At 40.5% G+C, this 25370-nt stretch overlaps 1 protein-coding gene across 2 annotated transcripts in view; it reads left to right on the forward strand.

Annotated features, from left to right (window-relative positions):
• The window catches only part of dok4 (docking protein 4), a 58920-nt gene that overhangs the window by 25283 nt on the left and 8267 nt on the right, over positions 1-25370 (forward strand). For both annotated transcript variants that reach the window (XM_018672105.2, XM_018672104.2), the window contains 5 exons: positions 3882-4335; positions 19755-19862; positions 20518-20632; positions 21012-21131; positions 21928-22117. In XM_018672105.2, coding sequence (XP_018527621.1) covers positions 4270-4335; positions 19755-19862; positions 20518-20632; positions 21012-21131; positions 21928-22117 — 599 coding nt within the window. In that variant the 5' untranslated portion in view covers positions 3882-4269. The remainder of the gene's footprint in view (positions 1-3881; positions 4336-19754; positions 19863-20517; positions 20633-21011; positions 21132-21927; positions 22118-25370) is intronic.

Raw genomic sequence — 25370 nt, forward strand, 5'->3', positions numbered from 1 at the left:
AAGTGGTACTTAGTGAAGAGTAGGGCAGACCAGAGGATTCTTCTCTTCCTAGCAATGTGCTTAATTATTTATGGCAAGCACACTAATGTCCACAAACGATTGTGGTAATGACTTATTCACGTTATAATTCATGAGGCACAGAGGGTATCCTGAACACAGTATTTTTATAGGTGTTTCAACCAAATACAGTATTTTCCTAATAGCCCTAGAGGTACTCTGCTTCAATAAGGAAGGTGACAAACACAGATTATTGTTGTATTTACTCATTTACACATTATGTGTTCCAGTCATTGACATCTCTGCATGTGTATTTGCATGATTGAGTGCTCTTTCATTTAGTTTCATTCTGTGTGTTTGTGTTTAATAATCTTTTGTGCCCGAGCCACTTAGCTAAACCAGCAATGCCAAAATGATAACCCTCCCCCATATCCTTTTTTGCCAGCCAGCTGTGTGTGTGTGTGTGTGTGTGTGTGTGTGTGTGTGTGTGCGCGCGCGCGCATGCACCTGTGCGTGTATTAATGATGCCCTTGTTAAAGTTTAATGTCTCTGTTCCACTGTTGTCAGGGAGATTTACCACTGAGTCTTATGGGAAATGTCTGCCCCACACACTCCCACACACAGATGCGTGCGCACACACACACACCTACACACACACAAACACACACAAACACATTAGATTGCACATGTGCATCTGCATAAACAGGAAGCATAAATGGTTGTATAAGTCACATCACCCTTTGTATATCAGTTTCATCACCGCAAGTGACTCACTGAAGACTGCAAGTGTCCTTGCTCTCTGGAGGGGAAATGCGTGTGTGTGCTCATGCTGTACTTCACACATGGTTTATTCCAGCTCTAGGTCAGACACAGTGTCTTTTCATCCCTATGCCTCTTTGTACTTTAACTAGTCCATCCTCAGGCTCAACCAGTGTATTTGTCTACACTAGCAGACTGTGATATCAGCTCTCTCCTGCATCAGATTCCAGTTAGATGTGACTTGGACATGGTTATTTGGACTTGGAATATGTGCTAAACTTGGTTTTGAGACCACCCTGTCTGAAAGCAGGTGATATAATTTGTAGTCTCTCTTACTGTCCTCCATAAGATTTTTTAAAGGACACACTACTACAGCCTTTGAAAGAACAGAGGGTGATGTGGTGTTTTACATTTGCATTTTGATTCATTCTGTTCATCATAGAATTGATCAATGTTACTCAAGATGACTAACCTGAAAGTGAGACTAATGAAGCATTATTATTATTACTATTAAAGGATGCATTCAGATTTTTTCCATGAATCTGAATACATTACTCACCTTCCATTACATTGAAAAATAAATACTGTAATCATTGTTTCTGTCCATGCTGGTTTATATGTGGTCAGTGGGGAAAGGAGGATTCATTACAGCATCCTATAACTACACCAATCAGTCATAACATTAAAACCACTGACAACTGAAGTGAATAACATTCATCATCTTGTTACAATACAATGTTCTGCTGAGGAACCATGGGTCCTTCATTCATCTGGATGTTACTTTGACATGTACCACCCACCTAAACATTGTTTTATACCAAGCACACACACCCAATGGCAACAGCAATCCCAACATCAGGGGCCTCCCCCAGCAGGATAATGCTCCTGTGAGTATTATATTAAAGCTGCCCTGCAGTTAAAATTATGTTGTTTGAGCTTCACAGTGCAGAATGATGTGTGTGCAGAGTTTATTTGTTTTCACCATCCTCTGCTGATGGAAGAAAGTTTCTCTGGGCTCACTGTAAATCTCACCTTAACATCTGTAAGCTACTAGTTAGGAGGCAATGATGATCCAATAAGCAACTTACACAAGTGTGAACTTGGAAACTTCCAGGGTACATATGCTCCAGCAAAGTAAGAGACACTGTGTGCTCAGCAATTTTGAAATCAAAAATGTTTGCATATTTATAAATTCAGGATTTTTTGCCCTTAAGGGAGAGAGAGGAAACATGTCTAGAACTTTTTGTTGTGGAAAGGTCATATCAGACATATCATAAATTCTTATTCAAAGCAGAATATTTTCTCTGGATGTCATTTCTTTAAGTCAGATTTGAGAAAATATTAAGTTATAAGTAGATAATTTCTCTAGTTATGATAACAATGTTGGCTGTATTTTTAGCAGTTGTAGCTTTCATGTGCTGGTTGCCAGATACATTCTTCAGTAACTGTGTTTGCTGTTTGGTGCTGAACAGGTAGTGCACAGTTACCTGTTGATCAGACTGAATTCAACATCGTGTTCACGTTAACCAGTTTCTGTCTGGGAGTGAGAGGGGACAAGAGTAGGCCATTCTGTTTTATCCCAAACAAGGAATGATGATCTCTCCCATCAACATTGTTTTCACTACACACTGCAGTGGATGTTGCTTGGCCTTGGTGTAGTTAAAGTTTTTCGATCAAAGAAAAGCAGCTATAATATTTTATATTAACTGTGAACTCACTTTCCACCACCTGTTCAGCCTCAAACAGCTGATAGACACAGTTAGAGACTTGCTGGTGAACAAAATGGATCTTTTAGCAGCTAAAGAGCCACAAATTTCCTTCATGAGTTGATAGAGACAGAGTTAAAAGAGAGGGAATATTGGTCCACATCCATCAGATAGACTCAAGCATGACTCCTAATGAATGGTAATGTTGCCCCATAACTGCTTAAAGTGCAAATAAGCAAGTGTTTGCTAACATATTTACTTTATGAACTTAAAAGATCTCAGCATTGTGTTTAAAGTTTGTCCAAGTATGTGTTATTTCTACCAGCTTACAACAACCTGTGATTTTTCTGTCATTGCTTTTCATGGATGTTGTGAAATCTAGTCAGTTTCATATATATAGCTCAATATCACAGATAACAGATTTGCCTCAAAGGGCTTCACAGTCTGTACAGCTAACAAAACACTACATCCACCAACCCTCAATTTCCATGAAAAAAACCTTTAAAGCTACGTATGTAAGAAGACATCCACATCTTAATCCTGTCTATGAATCTCTCAGTAGGTGATTGTTTCCCCAGCTGAAGGAAATAACTGTCAGTTGGCACAATAACAGACTTTTCTGACTCACTGAACAAATCAGAGATGTGGATGATAATTCAGAGATCTGGAGTCAGGCTAAGAGTACAGCATGTATTTAAAAAAGGAAAAAAGGCTGCATAAAGCAAAAGAAAACTGCAGAGTTTATGAGTAACATCTCACATTGCACATAGACATTTGATTGTTAACATAAAAGAGCAGATTACTGTAGCTTTATTAAATGAGGACAAATGTAGAGAACACCAACAGCAGACCCATGTTTGCACATGGGTGCTCTGTAACCTTCTGTCTCCAGCAGCATTGCAACACGCAACATAAGAAATCCTAGGGGGATTCAGGGAATACATAACTTGGCATGATAGGTAATCAGACTGATCAGAGAATTGGTTAAAGCTCACACCTCCTAATAGATGCTCCCTCCTCTGATTTCCTCTGTAGAGCATTAAAGCCTCATATCATGACACAACACATACTGAACACATATACACAAGTTCACACATGCGCCCATTTACACAGATTTATTCCCACGCAGACATAAACAAAGACAAATACAACAAGACATACAGTACACTATATTGTACAGCACAATAATATGTCACACGAGCAGCCATCCTGCATCCTTGCCCTCAGTGGCTGTCACCAATATGAATAATGGACAATAATGTTGTGCTCTTCACTCTCTCTCTCTCTTTCTCTCTCTCTCTCTCTCTCTCTCTATATATATATATATATATATACATACACACACACACACAACACACACATACATATGCACACATTTCTGCCTCTATTGCTTTTTCTCTTTGTCTGTCCATTTCTTAGAGATGTCAAACAATGACATGATGCAAGACCCATCTGATGAAGAGTGAAACGAGGACGACACTAACGGATAAACTCAAGAGGAGTGAGAGGCAAAGGAGGAGACAAACAAATCCAGCACAGGAGAACAAAGAGAAACTGAAGAGTCAGTAAAAGGAAGCAGGGAGATGTGGGGAGCTCTATGAAAGATGATATTTGTGATAGATAGAAACAGGAAGACTTGAAGGGAGGAAAACAACACAAAGTCCTTAAAAAGACAGACAGGATTTAAAGTGAAAGAAAGGAAGCCACAGAGAAGTTGGAAGGAATAGCAGAAGGGCTGGTTGAGGGAGGAAAGAAACATCTGGATGGTCTCCACGGTGACAGCCAGCTGGTTACGCGCCCTCCGAAGATGGCCTCCAACTTCAACGACATTGTCAAGCAGGGCTATGTGCGCATGCGCAGCCGCAAGCTGGGGGTGAGTGTGTGTGTATATATGTGTGTGTATTGTCATTCCATTGATGTATTATTACATCCATCACAAAAGTCACAATTCTAGCTTTGCACTGTATAAGCAGGATTTTTAACTAGCAAATCTCAAATATAGATTTTTCTGGCTAGAAATTTCCACCAGAATTAGTACTTGTTGTTGTTTAAACTTCATACATTGTTCATATGTCTACACGTGTGTATACATTTACACATTCAATGAGAAATTCCTGAAAAAATGGATTTTTTTAAAGCCGCCTCTGATTTGTATCAACTCAGTGATTACCAATGTGACTGTCAAATTGTGTAAAGACTTTGAAAGTCGGTGCTAGGCCTTTTCATTTTGATAACTATTAGTTTATGAATTTCTAATAGTAGAAGGCAGTTCTCATTGACAACTGTTGTATTTGTATCTCTGGCCACAGTGTACAATATAAATTCCACTGATGTCAAATTACAAAAAACATTTTGTCACTTCCCTCAAGTGGTAAGTAGTTCAGAAAAACCTGGATACCACCACATAGAAGTAAGTGATAAATGTAATGTGCAATGTGATACATTCTCTGGAATAAAACCAACGCTTTAAGTAAAGATATTGATAATGACAAGTAAGCTAATGATATTGCTACCTTAAACCAAGGCTGAATACAGCAGATCAGTCTACTATTATTAACAGGGTCATTAAAACACATATATTTATATTAGAAGCTGGCAGACTTGTATTAGCAGATCATGTAAGTTAAAGTTCAGACTAAGTATGTTGCTAAATTACCTCAGGATGTACAGTACTTTTTGTATGACCTCTTGTTCACAGATTGAACATCTCCACCATCCTTTGTGTGTGTACATTTCAGCCTGTAGCTAGAGCTCCATAGACAACATGGCAAATACTAATTTGACTGAATACAAGTCACATTCAGATGATGTAGGCGGTAGAATTCAACCTTGCATGACTCATATTATGGAAACAAACACAAATCAATTTGAGTCAGGTTCTGTTCAACAGCTCACTTCAAATAATGGTCTCTTCCACTATCACTCCTTGCACAGCCGAATGAATGAGGCTGTTAAGCTCTATGAAGGTACTGACAAAATTCCCATTCCAGTTTGAACCGCTGAAACACTTAGGATATCGCCAAAGTGAAGTTTCTTTGTTTGTACAGACATTCATTTTGTCCAAAAGATGAATCCTGATGATGTTGCAACAAGTCCTCCAAACTAAACAACCATATAGCCTGTGTCTGCACCCTCTGATAAAGGACCATCTCCTGAAATAGCACCCTTACGCCAACAGTGCTACTGGACCTAACCTAAGCAGACCTAACTTCCTCCTTTGCCCCTGTCATTACTATGGCTGCTAGAGTTCTCCAAACTGTAAAACATGACTGAGTTGTAATGAGCTGCTTGTGCAGAGGACCTATGGGCTCGTTTTTTTAGGACGGTCTGATTTTGGGGAGTCAGGTGACCCCTTGACTTTTCCCTTTGCCATGAAATTTCAAGGAGATAATGTCAAGGTCCTAATGACTTTGTTGAAAGGTTTCATTAGTGAAATATCTCAACATTTGTTAGGGGGACTGGCACATTTGCAAACATTCTTGGTTCTCAGACAGTGGGGCCAGTGACATTACCATCAGCTGTGGTTTTGTGTTTAGTGTTAATTAGTAATTGGTGGTAATGTTACTGTCAGGGTGAAAACAGACTACTTGTTTCTGACACTGTTTTTTTGAGTCCCTGCCTGAAACCTGAAGGACTGAGAAACTGGATAAATGAATAAATGAGGCAACATGACTGACTGTAGCCGGGATCCTTGTTTTTCATAGAGCCGTTCTGCTTATCCGCCACTCGGACCGGATCTTTGTTGGATTCTTGTGCTTTGTGTTCAACAAGCAGGTCTTTGATATAAAAAGGTTGGACGGCAGAGTCAATGCAGATTATTTTCCAGCTGAGGTCTTGTGAGGCCACCACTCTACTTTTTGAATCCCCCTGTATCTCCTCATACTGTGTGTCATCTCCCAGCCCAGGCTTTGGATCAGCTGTTCATTTGCTCATTTTTGTTTTGTGGTTTCTTAGCGCTGATGAGTGGCCATAAGGTGTGCTACAAATACAGGGCAACATAAGAGCATTAACATGGTAATAGTCTATTCACAGTTATTTGGAAATAATTTTCAAAAAAATCAAATGAAGTCATTTTCAGTCGGTTCATGCTGGTAACCAAAAGAACTGGACCAAATTTGGGTTTTACATTTCCCTCTTTCTGTTTTACTCTCTCTCTCTCTCTCTCTTTGGGAAAATAGTTATGTTTTGTTTTGAACACTAACTGCTCTAGTGTTTTGTTTTTGTCCCTGTCTTATTTTTCTGCATCTTTCTCACACTACTCTTGTCATTTAATTGCTCTGTGTCCTCTCTTTCTCCCTCTGTGGTTTTCTGCCCGGAGCACTGAGTGTTCACATCTCATTCTTCCTTTTCTACCTCATTATCTGTATCCTTCCCGTGCATTCTTTCTGTGCCATCTATTTCTCCCTCTTTTGCCTTTTTCATTTGCTCTCTTAACCCATCTTCTCCCTGTGCCAGTTTTGTTAGCAGTCTGCCCATACGTCATGATGTGTAGTGTGAAGCAGAAGTGAAGCACTAGTCAGTGGAATGCGGCTGCCGTGCTGTGGATATGAAAAACTCCTCACAGGTTTTACAGTGGATAATAATCAATAAAGAAGATGGTAACTATCTTTCAGTCACTACCAAAAGCTCACGACTCAAGGTGGGAGTTGGAACATAGTGTAATTACCTTCCTGTTTACCTCCCTCTTCATCATGACAGTCCCATTCCAGTATTATAACACAATGGACCTTTAGGCACAAACAGCATAAGCCCCCACCCCTTCTACATAGGAAAGAAATTGAAAATTGAAAGAAACACAGAATGCTCACAAATAATGCTGTCATTTTTGTCATTGTGCATTTCTGGTCATGTTGTAAATGGACTGTACTTATATAGCGCTTTTCTAGTCTTTTCAACCACTCAAAGCGCTTCACACTACAGATCACATTCACCCCATTCACACAGCACTTCTATACAATAGTGCTTTCTAGCACACCAATGACAAACATCGGAGGCAACTTCAGTTCAGTATCTTGCCCAAGGATACTTCGGCATGCAGACTGGAGGAATCGAACCACCAACCTTCTGATTGGAGGGCGACTGCTCTACCTCACAGCCGCCCCATGTGTGTCTTTGTAGTTGCATTGCAAAGCTACAGGGAGCTGCTGTACAGGGGATAAAGAGCTGCGGGTTGCCCCCGCACTAAAGTTCCGTTGTCAGCTTTTCTTTGTATAGTTTGTGCATTTTCCCTGTGCCTATGGGCCCATTACTGAGTGACCACGTGCACATTATGTTGTGGAAGGGGAGATAGCGACCTCTGCCAAAGATATGGCCGAGGCTTCCCCTGAGTCTTCAGGCTCTTCCTCCTCCACGGAAGACATAGTGGTCGGGTTCAGGAGTTCTTCAAAGTGTTCTTTTCACCGCTTAACAACATCCCCAGTCCGGGTTAGCAGTTCCCCCCAGTTGCCTTTGCCTGCCACCTGGCTGGCAAAGCACCCGACCCCGATGCCTATCCCCGCAGGTAGTGGGTCCACAGGGTTTCTATCAGATTAGGTGATTATGGTCCTGCTTTGACATATTAAACTTATATTTGTGTGTGGTGTTATGATAATGTATGTCATATGATGCTTCTGTAAACAAGACATTAGTGATTAGTCAGTGAAGTGCAGCAAATTGTGAACAACCACATAGGACAAAATAGCTATGGGACATGTGTTTTACACTTCCCAGATGATCTCTCAGAATCATTATTATGGTAGCTCTTAGTGCTGACCTTGCTTCTATGAGACGAGCAGGCCAAAAATAGCAGCTAAAGGAATCATATACTGCCTTTATTCTGAAAGCATTAGGACAGTGCAGCAGAGGTGGCTGCCTAAAGGTTAATAAGGCAGGTATGGTAAGATAAGATCAGATCAAACTTTAATGATTCTTGCAGGGACAGTGGGGAGGGGAGGCAGCATTCCCAGAGGTGCTGCAGTAGTAGATCGATCTGTTCTCAAAGCTGATTGTCATGCTGGGAAAAGATGTGTCTAATCTGATATGAATAGGTTACACTTGTTTGTGCAGCTTGCTTCACTGTCTGGAAAATGGCAGGCACAGCGCTGATGAGGAGGGAGATTCTTTTGTGTGCGTCAAAAACTACTATCAAGATGCACTAGATGAAGGCATCTAACCAGTGAATGACACTAGGCAGCTGCCAGTGTTCAGTAGTGAAGGTTCCAACTGATTCATTCTGTAAAAGCAATCAGTGAAACAGGGAAGCAGGCTGTTGCAGTCAGCCAACTTTTTTCCAATAATATTGTGAAATGTAGGAGGCTCTTCATTGTCTTGTCTTTAAATTCCAATAAGAAATTTCATTGGTTCATAATGTATTCATGTGTGTTTACTAAAGATAGACCGATATGTTTTTTTCAGGGCCGGTACCAATACCAATTATTAGTAGTCGAGGAGGCCGATAACCGATATTTGGAGCCGATATTAATTTGCAGTGAAAGTGAAAATATTGACGCCAACACTTAACTTTGTTTAAATGCCTTTAAGCACATTTTTATTAAACAGCTTTTCAGATTTGCAACATGTTAAAGGTTTTTTTTTTATCTTAGACAATAAACATCTTTTTTTTTGAAATTCTAACAAAAAGTGCAGGGAGCTCCCAGGCTCAGCAGCATGCCTTATAAAGTTAAATGAAAACTTAAACAATAAAATAGCTCCCTAAAGTTTTCTCCAGTAAATAAAGAAACATATATCTGCTGTCCGGAGCTTCTTTACCTGGCAAAACTTTTTCTCCTCTCTGCCATGTGTGTTAGCACTGTGCATGCACAGCTTTCACTGCTGATTGGCTGTTACCGATGCCGTGGCTCTGTGTGTAACCAATCAGATGCGTCAAAATGCAGAATATCGGCACCAATAAACGGCCTGGCTGATAATCGGTCTATCCCTACTGTTTACAAATATTTTTCTGAATTCATTCACTTTAGTATATTTGTAGCTGTTTTTACAACCTTATACCAGTGTATTCACTAAGACACTATGAATTCAGTTTTTTATTTTTAAGACTTGTCTTAAGACTTTATAGGAGAAAATTACTGTCACACATTAAAGCCGTAACATCTTTCTATAACATTCAAAGCTGGCCTTTGTCCCCCATCCCCACCCTATTGCAAAGCTGCTCTCTTATTAGACAGCTGGGCTCCACAGTGCAAACATTTTGCTGCATATGAGAGTATGAATTAGAAACATCTCTGGGTGCTAACAAAGCTGTTGCTGGATCCTTCATCTCTTCTCTCTCTCATTAGCAAACAGCAGTGTACAAAACATTCAGGTTGCAGCTTCTCATTTTCAACCAGTTGAAATGACAAACCTCATTGGTCATGTTTCCCCATTTTCTGTCTCTTTCAAACTCACATGACTGGCCTGAAAATAATGATAGTAATAATTACTAATAATGCACTTGTGAACAAATTTTACTGAACCAAGTTTATCAAATTCTTATGATGTACAGAGTCATTTTAGTTGTTTTTGTAGTTGTTGTGTTGTGAAGCCTTGGTGAGGCTTCAGCAGATGCAGATGCCACCCTAACAGCTGTGGGCAAGAGAGTGTTACGATTCACAAATGGAAAAGGAGCCGAAATGCAGAACTTGGAATGATAAAGAAAGATTTATTGCAGAAAAACAGAAACACTTGACAAAGGGGCAGGCAGGCAGGCTTCCAACAAAATGTGGACTCAGCTGGGAGTCAAAACCTCAAAAACAGATCTCCAGGGCGTGGCAGGCAAGCAAAGGTGAGGTACTGGTATCTGGTTAGGAGGAGAGACAAAGTTAGCCAGCTAATGGAGAGGGTTTTAAAAAGCTAGGAGTCATGCGCTAGAATACCATGCAGGCAAACGGACGATCTGACGAAGACTGAAGTGAAGGACCTGGGTATAAATACTGCAGCAGGAGTCAGGTGAGGTAATGAACCAGATTGAAGTCAGGAGTGCTTGATTGAGTGGAGGGAAACTCAGGTAGGAGGAGATAACCAGATGGCCACGCCCTGGAAAACAAACACAGACAGGGGAGACAAACAGGAGACACAGGGAAGGGAAACACACTGACACAAGAGGGGAGAGAGGCATACTGCTGAATCCTAACAGAGAGGGTGGGTCCTCCTGTCCACATGTGGAAGTGTCCTGAGGCAAGACACCAAATGACTTAATATTTATTCATTTAAGCATAATTTATTAAGTCAAAACTTGTTGTCCTTGACGGTGCCACTTCTTGTTTTGAATTCTGTCCCCTGAAGCATAATAACATAATAACATTTCAGACATTTTTATTCGGACCTGCTTTATTGCTTTATTTCCTGATGTTAAGCACCTTGTATTACACACTAAAAACAGCTGGGCTGATTGATTCCCATTCCCACTGTCTTTCTACCTTGACTATTGTCTTCTGTCATTTCTCTCTCCCTCTCAGTCACAAACCTCACTCCTGTGCTCCTCTGCTGTCTTTTACCAGTGCACACTGTCTTGTATTCATTTGTCTTTCCTTCATTATTGCTTCATTATCTCTTTGTTGTTCTCTGTGCTGTTCTGTCTCTTCCTTCCTTCCCACAGCCTCTCTGTGTTTCATTTGACAAAATTTAATGGGCTTTTTAATTGTAAATCAATTTGCTACAGCTGCTAAGTATATTGCCTTTTTTCAGTGTTCTGCAGTAACACATAACTGACTGAAGTCTTACAGTAATGTGATTAGTTTTTAGTAAAGATTAGTGTAGGGGCTTACAATTTGAAATTCAGTACCAGTTGTGAAAGTACTCAGGTATTTTGTAAGTAAGTAGTAAATGTAGAAATACCACAGTTTAGAAATACTCTGTTCTAAGGAAAAGTCCTGCTTTCAAAATTTTGAAGTACAAAAGTATTAGCATCCGGTTATACGCAAAGTACCAAGAGTTAAATTACTCATTATGCAGCATGGCTCATTTCAGAGTAATGTATTTTAGATTAGTGGATTATAATGATTGCTCCATTAATGTCAACAACAGCTGCGCCTGCAGCTGAATGATGTTAGCATTATGTTAATGTTGTGGACTGCTCTGTACAAATCATATGTGGAAACACCACTTCTATCGACTTCATCTAACATTTTAGGCTTTACAAAGAATAATAAGTTCAGGCTTGCATTAAGGTTCTGTGTCCAGCAAGTGATTTTTTTGTGAGTGTTTGCATGGATCATCTCTGTCCTCAGTGCATATGTATTTAAGAGAGGATTGCACAAAAATAAGAGTAGATGTGTTAATAGAGATTGATTTATAGATTCTGCAGAAAGACCACACAATTTGTTACTGTTTCAAAGGAGAACTCTCTCGAATTTGAACTTGATCATGAATGAACTACAGGCTGCAAACGTGGAGCAGAATCTCAAAGGAATATTTTCAACATGTTGAGGAATCCATGCCATTTTAGGAACTAAGGCTGTTTTGAGAGCTACCCAGTTTTAGTATGGCGCCTTCATAAAGTGCTCAGTGAATATTGATGTGTTGACCTGTGACTTGACTTGCAACATTGTAGCCAAGAACAGAGATATACTTATGACTTTGCCCCACCTCTGGAGGTTGGTGCTGTGAATTTTGACACAGACACAAGAATGTCAATCCAGTGATGATGCAGCAACCAACATAAACTGTTAAACACAGGGTGCCCCCATAGCCAAATGATTAGGCTGTGTACCACATGGGCTCTACTGGCCTGAGCAGGGGACCCTGGTTTGACTCCCGATCCGGCCGTACCTTTGCTGCATGACATTCCCCTACTCTCTCCCTGTTTCCTGTCTCTCTCTCACTGTTCTCTTGATAAAGGTAAAATACTTTGAAAATAGAAACTTGTTTGACTTCAGAATTCTAATGCCTTAATCAGAATCAGGAATTAGAACATGATCATTTATAGGTGCTTAACTGTCAACAGAAAAATATATGTAAAACAGCAAGTTTTCCTTCTCATTCTACCCACATTTACTTGTGAAGTAAATAAATACACAAACTTGTGATATCACAAGATTAAAGAGCACAGCTGTGACTCAGGTAAAAGGCTTGTCTTCGGAGTGTGCAGTGTGACTGGCTTTAAAGCTTTTTTCACAAATTGGGGCATAACAAAACAAATGCTAGCAAGTACAAAATATATTGAAATGTTTGCTTTTAAATGGAAGGAATTATTATTGATTTTGACCAAATGAGTGCTGCATACTTCTCCTCCCCTCACTGCATGTCACAGCTGAAGGGAAATCGAAACTGGTCTCACCTCACATGTCCCCTGACACACTCTGGGGACACGCTGCAGGCTGTGGTGACAGCACTATACTTTTTTTTCCGTCCTTTCTCTTGTTTTTCTTGTCTCTATATTTAAATCCCAGTGCCGGAGCGGATTGATAATGTTGTGATTGGGAGTTTGTTCTTGCTCTTCATTTTCTCAAATTAAAAGATTTTCGGTGAGTGCAGAATGAAATAATGTCTGTATCATTGCAGACTGACTGTCATGGCCGGTCCCAGTGACTATGATTTCTTGTTTTATTTTGAAATGACTCTCCTCTTGTGTTTCTCATGATTTTTCACGTACTGCTTTATTTTGTTAATCACCTTTCTTCTGTGTCTTTTGTGCTTTGACTGTGTGTTTTCCCACCTGTTTTCAGTTCCACCTGTGTGTTGTTAGTAATTATGCCCCTCTGTATATATAATTCTGTCTCTCCCCTCTTTAGTTACACGGCCTTACCTTGTGTTTCCTGTGGATCCTCTTTTGACATCTCATGGTTTTTGGATTCTTTTGGGTTTGACTTCTATTCCTCTGGTAATTTGTATTCATTTACCCTGAGTTTTTGGATTCTTGCTTTTTTGGACTTCACATCAGTTGATTGTGTATTGTCTTTGCATTTACCTGCTGGCTATGTGTTGTGTCTATATTTGGGTCCTCATTCTTGTGTGTTCCCAGCCCTGACTGTGACACTGACCACATTTTCCTAGAGCCACTATAAACAATATTTTTATGTTAACAATGATTAAATGACTGTTCCCTCGGCTTACATATTCAGCCCTTTTTGGGACGGGGTTATATCCCACTCCAATTTACGTATTTGACAAGTCACAGATACATTGATACTGAATATATCAGTAAAATGTTCACAGACATCATAGTTGTTTTCTGCCAAAATATCTGCTCTTGTAGCCCAGTACCCATTTCTAGTGACTACAGCATTAATAAACTTTTAGGTGCAGTTAATGGAACGTTTTATGTGGATAAAGGATGAATATGTGTCAAAAAAAGAAAACATCCATCTCTTGGAAGTCATAGTTTTTGTTGCTTCCATGTGCACAGTCTCCTTTTTGTCCATCCTCCCCATCATCTATCACCCCCGTACTCTTCATTTTTCCTTTCCCTGAATCTCTTCACCATCCTGTGTTTGAAGTAATCCCGTCTCAGCAGACAAACTAGCTGTGAGGAGTGCTAAGTGAAGTTAAAGAGAGGAGACAGAGGAGGGGGTGGAAGGAGGGGGAAGATAGAAAGTGCTAATTGCTCCCCTCTCACAGCTTCAAAGATGAAACTGATGTGAAACAGTTTCGGGTTACTGTAATTCCAGAGGGGTCTGCTCAAATGAAAGCGTGAGAAAATTATGTTAGTGTAACCTTGAAGTGCTGCGTTGGCAACAGATTTAAATGCATACACAGGCATTTTGATTGATGGTTGGTTATTTTTCTCCTTCATCACACATTTCTCATTTGATTCAACTAAAATGGCTCCATAGTGTTTTGTACTTGTAATGACTGAATGTGAGTACAAGAAGTTTTCAAATGTAAAAAAAAAAACCCACAAACTTCAACTGTCACAATGTGGATCCAATAATGAAATTATTTCAGGCAGTAGATAAAAAAAGGAGACACACAGGATTGAAAAGAATAAAATGTGATACATTAGCACTGCTGTGTTATTGAAAGTGTATTTTTATTTCTTCTTTGACAGTCCTCCATACTTTCATATGCAGTATATAGGGTGAGAAACTATTTTGATCTGTCAGTATGCAACAGAGGTAGCAAATGATTTGTCAAGACGTGTCACATCTTACTAACTGAAGAGTACTGTAGTGTTCTAAACATTTCCAAATCCATCATCCTGCTAAATTCATTTAGCCTTCATTCATTTTGTATGCCAGTCTGATACACATACATATTTATCTTTATGAATAACTTCACTTAACATTTGCTTATTCCAAGTACAAAGAGAGAGAGAGCATTTCATCTCTGAGCCTCTGAGCTCATTTTCTTCGTTTTTGGTGTTTTCTCAGCCATCACAGACCAGAGTGTATTGCAGCCAGAGGACATGCAGTGTTTTCAGAAAGAGCTGTGAGTCACGAACACTTCTTCATCACAGCTGCTCCTCCACATTCACATAAAACCCAAAACTGAGAGCAGCTGAACAAACCATCTGAAGTAGAAGCAGAGAAGATCATTAAGTGACAGAACGCAAAAACAGTCAATTATCACATTGATAATATCACAGAGCACATTTCCCCATTAACAGCTACATGTTACAGTAAAGTCAAACCTTAAGATGTCACTTAAATTCTCATTTTAAGGATCTCAGCCCTGTTTGGTTGGTGACACCTGTGATTACTGACGGTAATAGCAAGTGTGGTTTAAAGGGAATCTACAGTTTATCACTACTTGGGTTTATTGTTGTAGCTCTGCATGCTACTGCACTAATTATCTGTAAATTTACAACTAAATGTCAAATTCTGCTGTTGTCATGGCTGAACCATGAGAAAGATGGTAGGGAGTAAAGTTAGATGCTTTGATATTCACACCTTGAGCAGCCGTTCTGTCATTCTTACAGAGGAAAGTCCCACAACATATCCCAAATGCCTAAACCCTCACAACTAGTCTATCAATAATCGTGTCAAAGTGTTCTCAGGCAAGTCTCTAAATGTGATTACAGAAGACAGAAAAATCATTTTTATGGATCATGGTCCAGGTGTAGGTGTAAAGAGGGGTGTTTCTGAATGATTCTGCTCTGTTAAACTCTCCTGCACTGGGTGGTTGGACTGTTTGTGCACAAAAAGCTGTTGGTAGATCATCATCGTTTGGCAACAGTTCAATAGCTTTTGGGGGTTATACTCACAAACACAAAACACTGTGCTAGCCCTGAGAGCTCAGCACACAGTAACTTAGAAAATGCATGCAAATAGATGAAACAAAACCATATAAAGAAACATCTTCACCGATTTGACAAACGGTGTATAGCATTTGAAAACAATGCTGCAAATTAAGAAACAGCCAAACACAGGAAACACAACCACATACAGAAACACTGCAGACTGCACAGAAATGAGTCATAAAACAGTAGTTTAGTGCAGGTATGATCACTTTTTTAGTGTTTTCTGGAAACTGCTTTCATTGAGCTCTCCGGGCAACCTCACAGTTCCCTGCTTTATAGCAAAACAATAGTTTGACAGATATGAGTTTTTGAAGGTGCAAAAGTCACTGAGGCTTTTCAGTGACCTTCCTAGGGAGCTGACATTCATTGCCTTTGCCATTTCCCAAAACTGGTCAAACAATGGAACACACATAAGCAGACTGATGATTCGACAAGTTTAAAACAAACTAGCAGTACTTTCTGTAGTTGTATTCATACAGTTGTCCTTTCCAAAGAAAAATTACCAGTGACATTAGTGGTATACTCATTTTTAGTTTCCTTTAGAGACACCTGATTCTCCCAAAAAGCTCAGATTTTGAATTATCTATAGACACAAAGTAGCTCCTGATTCAAGCCAGTTTAGTACTGTGCCAGAAATTCCCACCCAGTCATATGCAGCACTGATATCCAGTAATACTAAGACTGAAGTTCTGCCTCTGTCTGTGTTATAGTGGATGTCACTGTGGACCTTAACAAGAGCAGTCTCAGTGTTGTGGTGTTGTTCATTCCTGACTGTGAACAGTTGTTTAGTGCCAGAAAGTTGTTCAGCTTTTGAAAAACAGCTTTTTCAGTGATTTTACTTTAAAACGGGAAACTTGACATGAGCATGTAAATGTTCATTTGTGTCTAGATTGTTTTTTGTCACAAGATTGGGTTGATGATGGCAGTTTTCAGGGCCTGTGAAAACACATCTGAGAGACGTGTTGACATTTTGTAGAAGATTTGAGACCCTGCAATCAGAAACGTTTTTGAAAAAGCCTGGTGGGCAGAAAATCAAGGGAGCAGAAGGACAATTTCAGATGTTGTATAATGTCCTCTAAGTTTTTCTGGTTGACAGGGTCAGACTGTGTCATGCTACTTGAATTGATTTTAACTGGACATAGAAGCAAGACATCTCCTGTGTCTGATACGGAGGCACTGACTTTGTGTCTAATTTTCTGAATTTTGTCAGTGAAGAAGCAGGCAAATTAACTGCAGGCCTTGGTGGATAGAAGTTCAGAGGCTGACACAGGAGGGTTTGTTTGATGTCAAACTGATTTAGCACTATATAAACAACACTGAATTGAATTGAATTGAAGACTCCCTTACATGCTGTGTCAGTCCATAGTTCTCTAGAACACTACGCAGTTCTTTAGTGCCCCTGTCTTGGGGCTTGTCAACATGGATATTAAATTCACAATAACCACACAATCAAAGTCAATACAGATTAGAGACAGCAGTTTACTAAAGTTGTCAAAAAGGTTGCACAGTATTTAGGTGACCTGAATATATTTAGGAATGCAGCTGGAGAAGAGAAATTCAGCTGAAGAGCCACCTGTCCAGATGAAGCAAATTTTCCATAAGAAGTCTTAAGGATGGCTGCACTGTTGTACCTGCACCTCTGTCTAACCAAGTTTCAGTTCAGAATCAGAATCAGACTTTATTGCCAAGTAAGTTTGCACATACAAGGAATTTGTCTTGGTATATCGGTGCTAAAGAACAGTGATCGTAAACAAAGAGCAAAAACTTTATTTACAAGGAACATAAATAGAATTATAATTAAAATGTAAAGTGTAGAATGTAAATGTGTGAGCGTGACAGTGATTGTCCGGAGAGATGTGCATTAACGTAACGCATAAATGTGCGCACGCATAATGGTGGACCATGACGTGGTCGTGATAAGCGTTGCTTACCGTGGTGTAACTGATCCAGAATGTTCTCCTCTCTGGTCGGGCCTTTGTTAAAGTCACCAAGGACAATGACTAAGGAGTTCGGGTTTGTCCGGTCCACACACACAATCTGGTCGGCAAGCGCGCGCTGCGCCTCCTGCACATTGGCCTGCGGTGGGATGTAAACACCGACCAGTATGAATGAAGCAAACTCACGGGGGGAGTAGAAGGGTTTACAGTTTATGAAAAAAGACTCCAGATCAGTAGAACAGTGTTGTTGAATCACTGTCACATCAGTACACCAGCCACTGTTAGTGTTGTCTTGCCTGAAAGTTGTGCGTCGCGATCCGCTCTGAAGAGTTGAAAGCCTGCTAGCTGCAGTGCAGAGTCCGGTATCACTCCACACAGCCAAGTTTCAGTGAAGCACAAAACAGAAGATGGAGAAAAGTCTCTGTTTTTCCCCACCAGCAGCATGAGTTCATCCACTTTGTTGCTGAGTGACCGCACGTTGGAAAGAAATATTCCAGGTAACTGTGTGCGATGTCCGCGTTGGCGGAGACGCACAAGCGTTTCCCTCGCCTCCGGCTGTTCACTGTGTGTGCAAAGGTGAGGCCACCTTTGACCAGAATGTCCAGTAATTCCACAGATGTAGTGATGAAAGTGGGTATTAAATCCACAGGGGTGGTGGCCCTATGTCCATGAGCTCTTCTCTAGTGAAAGAGCAACCGGTACTTCCACACAACACTGAATTAACGAACTAACAAAACACAACGCGCACCAACACACTGAGGCAGCCATCCGCGGCGCCAAAAACATCAAATCAAGATTTTGCATGATAATAAAGTAATTGATGAAAAATGTTTAACCTGCTAAAGACCTGGTGTTTAATAAAGTTAGGTTTAATGTGTTAAAAGTTGTGTGCCCCACACAACTGTGGAACCTGGAGGGGAACAGTGATCCGGAGAGTGAAGAGGGTGAGTCTTCATAGGCAGGTGACGGGGTATAGCATCCTCTGTAGATGCTCTAATGTTTCTCATGATCAAAGGTGGGGGCTGGGGTGGCTCTCTTTTACTTTGCAGCAGGGACAGTTGGGTGATGCAGGAAGAAAAACAATGGATGGTACATTCAGTTAAGAGCCACATGTTCAGTACCAACAATCTGCCGAATCCCTCAGCTCCTCCTCTGACTGGGAGTAGAGAACCGCTATTAAACATCTCAGCATTCAGTGAGCTGAGTGTGTTCAGCAGGTCAATAAAGTCGCGTTTCAGAATTTTAGACTGCTGCTTTACAACATCGTTGTAATGATGTTTTTCACAGTTGGATGTGCAGCCACAACATACAGGATTCCTTCTGTAGTGACAGAGACCAAACAGAGTACTTTGGCATTTTTACTGCACACCCCTCATCTTTCAGAGCAAAGTGACCCACAATTAAAGTTTGAGGCCCAGTCTACTTTCTGATTTATTCTCTGTCCTTAGCGTTCCCTGTGAAGATGAGAGGTTATCCAGGTCATCAGACAGAGATCGAGGGCAAATCCAATCTCTAGTTGCTCAATTGGTTGTTTGGGAAATTTATTGCCAGTTCTCCCTTTTGCATGCATCCATGGCTGTGTTTTACACTGTGAAGGAGATGAAGAGGATGACAACCAGTCACATTACAAATCTCAGGGTGTTGGGTTCTGCCAGTTACTAATTGTCTCATTTCCCAATGTCAGCTGGGATAGGCTCCAGCCCCCTGCGACCCTTAACAGATAAGCCATATAGATAATGGATGGACGGAAATTTAAACCAAAAATTGTAGTTCATGAAATCTTGTTTCACTCATGACATGTGTCAGCAGATATTCTTATACTATATACTGCCCCAACAACATCCAGCAATTAGGTAGGACAGCCTGTAGCCTGAGAAGCAAGACCTCATTTTCCCTTAGACACTTACTGTTGCTTGTTAATTAAGCCTATTGCTTTGAGTGCATGGTAATAATGGAAGGTGACTCACATTAGTATATCAACAAAATTAACCTGAAACTATAAAATGAAGGGAGCAAAAATAGGATTTTGTAAAGTGTTGGGACATGTCCCTGACTTATTGTTTGATCCTATCCCTGTGTGTGTGTGTGTGTGTGTGTGTGTGTGTGTCTGTCTGTCTGTCTGTGTGTGTGTGTGTGTGTGTGTCTGTGTGTGTGTGTGTGTGTGTCTGTGTGTGTGTCTGTGTGTGTGCATGTGGATTACAGATCTATCGGCGTTGCTGGTTGGTTTTTAAGAAGTCATCCAGTAAAGGACCTCGTCGACTGGAGAAATACCCCGATGAGAAGTCTGCCTACATCAGAGCTTGTCCTAAGGTGAGTGAGTGTGTGCATATGTGTGAGGGAAAACCAAACATAAAGAGTTGACAGACACACACACACACTAACAGAGATGAAAGCCATCAGCCTGATTCTTTTACCTCTGAGCTCAGTGAGTCCTTCTTACTCTCCTTTTAGTCACACACACACACACACTCTCTCTCTCTCTCATTGAACTCACTCATCTGTCATTTGTCATCATCATCACCTCTCCTTCACCTGACTGTCTTTTTTTATTTCACTAACAATAGTGTTAGTCCGTACAAACCAAGATTTGGTTCAACCTTCTCAGATTAATATTTTTGGAATCTGATAAATTATTAAGGTGTGTTCAGACTGGATGTGATGAAAATCTTCTTACCTTGTATTATTTGTGCAAATTTGAGTTTCTCCAAATCCTGTGAGTCACCTAACACTGTCAGTGAGGAAAATGATCAAGACTTTTACTTCCAGAATACTTTTTTCCACCTCAAGACATGTTGAATGTGATAATTTGAAAACAGAATGATAATATATGTATTATATGTAACCTAAGAATAAAAGTATCAGTATCAGTGAACCGGCAGATTTGATCATCCTCTAAACCTCAACAATCAATATCTGGTTCATCACCCTGATTTCCACTTTATTTTAACCTCAAACTGTTGCCTAGGTGACAGAGATTAGCAACGTCAAGAATGTCACTCGGTTGCCTCGGGATACCAAGCGACAGGCTGTGGCCATTGTGTTTACAGATGACACGTCACGCACCTTCACCTGTGAATCAGGTAATGTATAGACACACACACACACACACACAAATAAGTTCACCTTCAGTTTCATAGCTCAATATTGTCAGGAGCTGAACCCTAAACATACCCTCAACACTTCACCACACTGCAAAACACTACTACTTTGTCCAGTTTTAATTTAATAATTTGGTTCACATCAGTGGTCAGAAAGCAGTGCTGGTCTCAGGTTGAACAGTATTGGGTGTCTCAGGACCAGCTGACAGAAGGGACTCTTTTAGGGGTTCAGTCCTTGTGTTTGTAGTGTCTGAAATCTTAGTGTATCCGGGCGGATCAATATGAGATGTGACCGAAATTATAATTTTTTAAATGTTAATAATCAGTAGGTATTAACATTAACACCCTCTTCACTCTACAGAGCTGGAGGCAGAAGACTGGTTCAAGACACTGTCAATTGAGTGTCTGGGCATGCGGCTCAATGATATCAGTATGGGAGAGCCTGACTTGCTGGCTGCTGGGGTGCAGTGTGAACACACAGGTAATTCATACACACACAAACACAACAAAACCAAACTTGCAGAGTAGAAGTTTCCATTTCAGTGGTTTTTCGAAAGCTTCTACTGCCACCACTTCTGACCTGTGGTTTAGTGTGGGGATTCCAGCTCAGATTAGCACCCCATCAAACACAGTTGATAGTTTTGGTAAGTGGGAAGCCAATGAGGGATCCTGTACTCGTTGCTGCTCCTGAAGCTTGAAACGAACTACAGAGGAGAAATCTCTCTGTCTGCATTCACTCTTGGTAAAATGGAGCTCCTTATGACAAGGACTGCAGTTAAATTGGACATTCCCACTAAGGACATAACAAACTGACTTGCTTGAAACAATTTCTGGAATTTAGTGCAAGTTTATAAAGTGCTTTATACTCTCCATGGTATATACACAAGGGGGTTTCTATCATTGTCTTTCTAACAAGATGAAACAAGTTTGTGGGGTTTTTATGTCCAGGTTCTAAGCTAAATAGGTGTCTACTGCTGTACTGGGCAGTAAAACCTGAACAACAACAATAAGTCTCATGGATGCTATTAACAAAGACATCTTTTATTGCTGATAAAATACTATAACAAGTTCTTCAAATGTTACCATCAAGTACAGTAATAGAAAGAGCCAGTAGAGTACTTGAGACTTGACTCAGACTTGTGGTTCAGTGAGACCTGCCCTCCCAAAGACTTATGTTGAGGACTTCAGCAAAAACAGTGATTTTTTGTCTCACTAACATACTAAAACAATGACAAATAAATATGACAATAATAGATTGTCATTCTTTGCCTCCTAAGAGCGTTTCAACGTGTTCCTCCTCCCCTGTCCCAACCTGGACATCTACGGGGAGTGCATGATGCAGATAACTCATGAGAACATCTACCTGTGGGACATTCACAACCCTCGCACCAAGCTGGTCACCTGGCCACTCTGCTCCCTGCGGCGCTATGGACGTGACGCCACCCGCTTTACCTTCGAAGCTGGAAGGTGAGACCATGAATGGGATGGCTTGGGGAAGGAAGGGGGTGACATTTGCACACTGATTGTCCCCAGATAAATACAGGTTACATACATCATAGGTTGCGACACACATAAATAGTCACTGTCAAGGTAGGAACAATGCACATTAAAGTAGTGTGTATTTAGCATGAAAAACTCAACCTTTATTGGAACTCACAACCACAGTGTTTGTGTGCACACTTGTCAGTCAGGTTACGGTCAGTCCAAGGATACCTCTCTCTATCTCTCTCTCTCTTTCTCTCACACACACACACACACACATAACACACAACAGGTTGGTTGTGTTGGGCTGAGCCCCATGAAGAGATTGATTGAAGAGATTAGACAGTGAATCAATGCTAGGCCAGACCCCCTTATCTCCTCCTCTTTGATAAAACCTGACGAGCTATGATTGGGTCAACATGCAGATAATGGTGTGTGTGTTTGTGTGTGAGACCTGAGACAAACCAAAATAGCAGGAGAGCCCTCTGGCTGTGGCTATGTTGCACTGCATCACTGTCATGAAGTCTTATTTGCAATATATTCATTTATAGGTAGTTTACTTCCATTTCATTTCATTATACTAACATTTGTTACTGGCTAGTTACTGGCTGGCACTATATGGACACAATAATGTGCATTAACTAAAACCTAATAGAGAGAGACTAGAGAATAGTGGGAGAAGAACATAGCATAACACAGGTTCCATATCAGATGTAAGGTGAGGCCAGTAATACAGCAGTAGTAATGATAGTAGTGATAATTAAAGTATTAACTGCTAACACAGCAATACAACTAATAGCAGTGTAAGTCATTTCTAATTATAGCAGCAGGTGTTGAGTGGAGTTGTAGGAGCAGCTGGAGACTTGTCATCACAGATCAGACTCTACAGCTCCAGAGGAAGAAATACCTGCAGAAAGAGACAGAAGAGGAGAGAGAGACGGAAGAGCACAATACTACAGGAAAGGGGACATATTGAGTTAGTAACATGTTTATGGGATATGAATCCATACTGTTACTATACATACTATTCACTGTGCTCCTTTGTCATTTAACTGAATTTTAACCCTGGTGAAATGACAGGATATGGCCTTTAACAGACATGAATGTTCAGATGGAAAAAGACAAAAGAGACATACAAAAGTCTGAAAGGGCGCAGGCAGCAGAGAGTTGAAGGAGAGGCAAAGGTACTTCTCAGAATCATAACTCTGAACACAACCTTCCTAAATCCACTTTGAAATCAGAGAAAAATGAGGCTGCAGAACTTGGCTGAAAATCATCTTCAGTATCAAAGTAATCCAATTTTCTGTATATCCCACACGGCAAACAGGAACCACTAATAGCTAATTCAGCATAATTTTAAAGATGACAATTAAACAAAATGCACACATATATAGGCTAAATATGAGATTCAGCAGAGACTAGCAGTACATACCTGTAGCTGACATCACCGCACATTTGATAAACTTTTACTTGGTCTTGCTAACCTGATGCTGTTCATTTTTTCTGGGTTCCTAAATAGACCTACATGTTAGTGTTGTCTGTTACATTAGCAAAAAATATTTTTGACCTTGTCCATTTTCACATAAGAGTTATATTTACACTGAGATGATAACAAGGTAGAAGTGCAAGCAGGTCTTTATGGTCTTTATGCATCTAAACCTTCAACTTGTCTCCTAGACCCCGTCCCAACTAGGCAGTCCTGTATTAGATATGTTAAATCTGTCCTTGGTAACAGGTTATATGCTGCAGTCGTATAAAAGAGCTGTAATTAAACCTCTCCTAAAAAAAAGCCCACTCTATATCCAGACGTATTAGCCAATTACAGACCTATATCTAACCTCCCCTTTCTTTCTAAGATCCTAGAGAAAGTTGCAAAACAGTTGTGCGACTTTCTACAGGATAATAGTTTATTTGAGGTTTTTCAGTCAGGATTTAGGCTGTATCACAGCACAGAGACAGCACTTGTAAAAGTTAACGACCTCCTGATCACATCAGACAACGGACTTGTTTCTGTACTTGTCTTGTTAGATCTCAGTGCTGCTTTTGATACGATTGACCATCACATCCTTTTACAGAGACTGGAGCACTTTATTGGTATTAAAGGAACGGCACTAAACTGGTTTAAGTCCTATCTATCTGATAGGCTTCAGTTTGTACATGTTAACAACTGCTCCTCCATGTACACAAAAGTTAGACATGGAGTTCCACAAGGGTCAGTTCTTGGACCAGTCCTCTTCACTCTGTATATGCTTCCCTTGGGCAATATCATCAGGAAACACTCCATAAATTTCCATTGTTATGCAGATGAAACACAGCTTTATCTGTCAATGAAGCCTAACTAAACCAATCATCTAGCCAAACTCCAGGCTTGTCTTAGGGACATTAAAACTTGGATGACAAGCAACTTTTTACTACTGAACTCAGATAAAACTGAAGTCATTGTACTTGGTCCTGAACACATCAGAAATAAACTTTCTAATGATGTAGTTCCATTAGACGGCATTGCCCTGGCTCCCAGCTCCACTGTAAAGAATCTGGGAGTCACCTTTGATCAGGATATGTCCTTTAACTCACATATAAAACAAACTTCTAGGACTGCCTTCTTTCACCTGTGTAATATCACCTAAATTAGACATTTTCTGTTTCAAAAAGATGCAGAAAAACTAGTCCAACCATTTGTTACTTCTAGGCTGGACTACTGTAATTCATTATTATCAGGCTGCCCCAACAAGTCTCTAAAGACTCTGCAGCTGATTCAAAATGCTGCAGCACGATTACTGACAGGAACTAGGAAAAGAGACCATATTTCTCCTGTGTTAACCTCTCTACATTGGCTCCCAGTCAAATCCAGAGTAGAATTCAAAATCCTCCTCCTTACGTACAAAGCCCTTAATGGTCAGGCTCCATCTTACCTTAAAGATCTCATAGTCCCCTACAATCCCACCAGGACTCTGCGCTCCCAAAATGCTGGTTTACTGGTGGTTCCCAGAGTTTCCAAGAGTAGAATGGGAGGCAGAGCCTTCAGTTATCAGGCTCCTCTACTGTGGAACCTTCTCCCAGTTTTGGTCCGGGAGGCAGACACCCTCTGTACCTTTAAGAGTCGGCTTAAAAATTTCCTCTTTGATAAAGCTTATAGTTAGGGTTGGCTCAGGCTTGAACCATCCCTTAGTTATGCTGCTATAGGCCTAGACTGCTGGGAGATCTCCCATGATGTGCTGAGCCCCCCCCCCCTTTTTAA

Source organism: Lates calcarifer, unplaced genomic scaffold (assembly GCF_001640805.2).
Source record: "Lates calcarifer isolate ASB-BC8 unplaced genomic scaffold, TLL_Latcal_v3 _unitig_950_quiver_259, whole genome shotgun sequence".
NCBI classification, from domain to species: domain Eukaryota; kingdom Metazoa; phylum Chordata; class Actinopteri; family Centropomidae; genus Lates; species Lates calcarifer.